The sequence below is a fragment of the Cynoglossus semilaevis genome, chromosome 17 (genome assembly GCF_000523025.1).
Source record: "Cynoglossus semilaevis isolate Cse_v1.0 chromosome 17, Cse_v1.0, whole genome shotgun sequence".
Lineage (NCBI taxonomy): Eukaryota > Metazoa > Chordata > Actinopteri > Pleuronectiformes > Cynoglossidae > Cynoglossus > Cynoglossus semilaevis.
The window spans coordinates 319,594-323,801 of NC_024323.1; the positions used below are offsets into that span (position 1 = coordinate 319,594).

Genomic DNA, 4,208 nt, shown 5'->3' on the forward strand with positions numbered 1-4,208 from the left:
GTCTATCCGTCCGTCCATCCATCCATCCATCATCTACCTATCCGTCCATCCATCCGTCCATCTATCTATCCATCTGTCTATCTATCCGTCCATCCATCCGTCCATCCATCCGTCCATCTGTCTATCCGTCCGTCTCATCTTTGTTCTTTCCTCCCCCTCAGACACAAAAGTGATGTTCAGCACTTTAAAGTGTTGCGGGACAACAAGGGCTACTACTTCCTGTGGTCAGAGAAATTCACCTCCCTGAACAAGCTGGTGGAGTTTTACCAGACCAAGTCCATCTCGAAGACCAGAGACATTTTTCTCCACGATGGCACCTCACCAAATAGGAACGTGCCAACTGCCCAGCCGGTACCGATGATTCATGTTCTTGTTTAAACCTAGTGAATCATTCACAGCAAGCTGCATCAACAGACATTATGTAGGATGTGGTTTTGAAATGAAGCAGGTTTTATGTATAAGGGATGTCAGATATGAACTTTTTGACTAAATCCGAAATGCCAATATTGTCCAACCGCTTCATTTCTGGTTCGGATATTAACCGATAAGGAAGTCAAGTTCCAGTAAAACACATATTTTAAATTTAAAATTAAATTGAAATTTAAGGTAAATTTGTTATTTACCTTAAAATTAAATTTTAAATTTAATATAAATTTTAATATAAATTTAATATAAATTTAATTTAATTAAAAATTAAATTTAAATTTAAGGTAAATTTGTTATTTACCTGTAAATAACAAAAAGTCTGTCTTTCTCCCTTTTGTTTTCATGCAAAAAAAAGTACCTCATATATCACTTCATATTTAATGAAATATATTTTACAAAACATTTTCTGAACATGAAGTGTTGTGCATTGTTTTATTTTCCAAATTCCTCAAGTGGGCCGGATTGAAACATCAACAAGGCCGGTTTCGGCCCCCGGTCCATATGTTTGACACCCATGATATATAGACATATATATATACATATATTATTTATATTTCAGATTTTAGACTGACAGTGATTTATAAGGTAGAGACAACTATCAATTAATTTTTTTTTTTTTGGACAATCTAGTGTATTAGAGTTACTTCGGTTGCGTCCTACTTATTAAGGGCCGCGTGCGTCGCAGTACAAGTGAAAAACCACTGTGTTCCGTCGTTGCAGGTGAAAAGAGGAAGTTTACCTGAGCAGCCGTCGTCTGCAGTGATCTCCGCAACACCGCGCAGAGCGTCAGATCAAATGCAGAGTCAGCTGGTACTGTTTTTTTTTTTCTTCTTTTACAGTTCATAGAAATATCTGATCCGAAGTTGTATACGCACAAAATAATCAAATCATTTACGCTCTGTAGGCGAATATTTTCTTTCAATATCAGTCAGGTTTAGTTCTCAGTTCTTGTTTTTTTTTTTTCTATTTCTATTACAGGCAAAGAGAGTAGGTTTAGAAGAGCGAGCCCAGACATTGAGTTACACAGGAAGGAGCAGCCCAGTCAGCTCTGCTGTGAATCCTCCTCGTCGTACTGCTGATACCATGCCTCTTCCTCAGGTCAGTCAAATACTATACTATCCTATATGTTTAAAATACTATTTATGATTTAGGCCAAGATTGTCAATCCCGATGTCAAATTGGCCGGACCGGTCCAATCGTAACATTCATCACCTATAAGTGTATAGTATAGTAAAACATATAAGAAAATATTCATATTTAATGAAATATAATTTGACAAGAAACATGAATATCAATTGTAAAGCGGCCCAGTTTGAACACCCTAGCGGGCCCGGTTTTGGGCCCCGGACCATATGTTTGACATCCCTAAAATTATTGCATAAACCAAATAGCTCGATGCAGCGTTTAAGCCATGCTCATAACTGCTCATAACTGTATATAAACATGACATTATATGACATAATGCAGGCCATAATCCTTTCAAAAACATGCGATGGTTTATTCATTTGACTTCATGAAGTGTTGAACTTCCGAGCTACAATTATCTCAGATGACGGCATCTTTTGGCAAAGTGAGCATCGCCCTGAGTTGAGATACTTATGGACAGTGTTTCCCAACCATTTTTGGATTGAAATTCATTTAGACTTGGTATATAAAAGGCTCATAACATGCTTTTTAATTTATAATAAGACTTATATAACTTTTTAAGTGTTTTTGATTGAGTCAGACTCGACTCAATGATTCCTTATTCCCAAAGAGGAAGTTGTTAAAAAAAATTCCTCTCCAGACAGGCGGCACTCTCAGAGGAAGTTGTTAAAAAACAATTCCTCTCCAGACAGGCGGCACTCTCAGTCATTATCTTAACAAATATAAAATCCATTGACTTTTTTTTTTTTTTTTTTAATTCTCTTCATGTTTAGAAATCATCCATTATGCAAGTGAAGGCTCTGTACAACTTCATGGCTGAAGAGGACGACGAACTCAGCTTCTGTGCGGGAGACGTCATCGACGTTTTGGATTGTTCCGATGCATCCTGGTGGAAAGGCCAGCTGCAAGGCAGAAGCGGGCTGTTTCCTGCCAACTACACGACAAGACAGCTGTGACGCAATACCCGCGGGCCAATCAAACGATACTATCAACCCAACCCAAACAAAGACTAGCGCGGGTGCCACTGCGACGTTTTACAACAATACTGTACAACATCCAACAGCCGAATGACTCCAACGCAACTTCTGCACTCTCTGACACTTCAGCGACATGCCGCAGCCTGCGTTACACTGTATTTCAGATTTACATTTAACTCTTTTTAACATGTTTGGTCAGGTTTTATTCAATTGTAGTTGTTAATAAAAATCCAGTAAAACCTGCTGCCTGTGAGAAATGTTTTTGTCATCTTTGTAACAACATGTCGGTCAGGCCGGTGAGGTATTTGACTGCGAGTTCTGTCATTTATAATAATGGTATAAATATATATATATATATATATGTACACATCTATACACACACACATATACATATACACACACAAACACACATATATATAAATATATATTTACACATATATATATATTCATATATAGTTGATGCTAAACCTAATGACTGCTGCCCTAACTCACTAACCGTCCCTGTCATCCTGCTGCCTCCCATTCTTCGTTAATCTGGAAGGTTGACCCTTTAACTCTGGCCAAATATTATATAAAATATATTTGATATTTCCTATATGCTGCATGTATGTTTGTAATCAATTGTATTCCTCTGTGCAGTTCCTATTTACTTACTTAATGACAATATATATTTTTTATATACATTTATACATTTATATTTCTTTCCCCCAATAGGATTCAGTTCTTTTGTTTTCTTTGCATTTTTCTGTTTCATTTGAAGCATTCCCAAGTTTTGATTGCTTGATGCTGCCTCTGGAACCAGAGTTAACAGAAAGTGCTTTTTTAAATATATTCATTACAATAGACCATTGTTTCCCAAAAACTGGGTTGCGGCCCTCAGGTGGGTCGCAAGAGTTTTTTTTTTTTGGGTCATCTCACATCACATTTCCCAGGAGTTTACGAATAATGTCTGTTCACTTGGGTCGCAAAGGTTTGTGACTTTTTAAAATATGGGTCCCCAGAAAAACAAGTTTGGGAAACACTGCAATACTAGCCGTTACTGCGGTCCAGTAGCACTTCGCGGATCATTCAATTTTCAAAATAAAACTTTTTAAAAATTTAGACTTTATTATGTTAGTATAGTCTGAATGAAATAAGGTTTTCAAATATTTCCAGATTATCTTTGAATGAGGAAAATAAATGGATATGCCTGGATTTTCTTTAAATAAAATGAAAATGAGGTATGTTTTTTTTATTGTGTCCCACTGTGGCCTGGTAATAAACGACCTGGGGGAACCCCGCTTTATCGTACTTAGCAAAGAACAAAATTAACTGGAATGTGCAACCGAGCCCCAATAAAAGGTGATGCTTAGACACATCTATTTTTTCCCCTGACTTTTGTAAAACACTAGCATTCACAGTTTTGGCTGAATTACATTAAAGGCTCTGGTGGTTTTCATCCATCTTTGCATTTTAATGTTTAGCCCCTCTGACTATTGTAACTATTTACAAATATGTTAGTTTTAGCAAAAGTAATAATTTTATTAAATGAAAAAAATATCAAATATGATGAAAAAATTATCACGATTAGAAACAAAAAACTTCATAGTTTATTTACTTAGGTAAATAAATCATACAGTAGGGAGATATAAGAAGAAGAAAAAAAAAAACTTTCTCTGA

At 36.2% G+C, this 4,208-nt stretch overlaps 1 protein-coding gene across 2 annotated transcripts in view; it reads left to right on the forward strand.

The window, feature by feature from the left end:
* grap2a (GRB2 related adaptor protein 2a) overlaps positions 1-2,793 on the forward strand; it is a 4,909-nt gene extending 2,116 nt beyond the window's left edge. For both annotated transcript variants that reach the window (XM_008329138.3, XM_017040428.2), the window contains exons 4-7: positions 162-351; positions 1,147-1,236; positions 1,405-1,524; positions 2,346-2,793. In XM_008329138.3, coding sequence (XP_008327360.1) covers positions 162-351; positions 1,147-1,236; positions 1,405-1,524; positions 2,346-2,528 — 583 coding nt within the window. In that variant the 3' untranslated portion in view covers positions 2,529-2,793. The remainder of the gene's footprint in view (positions 1-161; positions 352-1,146; positions 1,237-1,404; positions 1,525-2,345) is intronic.
* Positions 2,794-4,208: the final 1,415 nt, after the last annotated feature.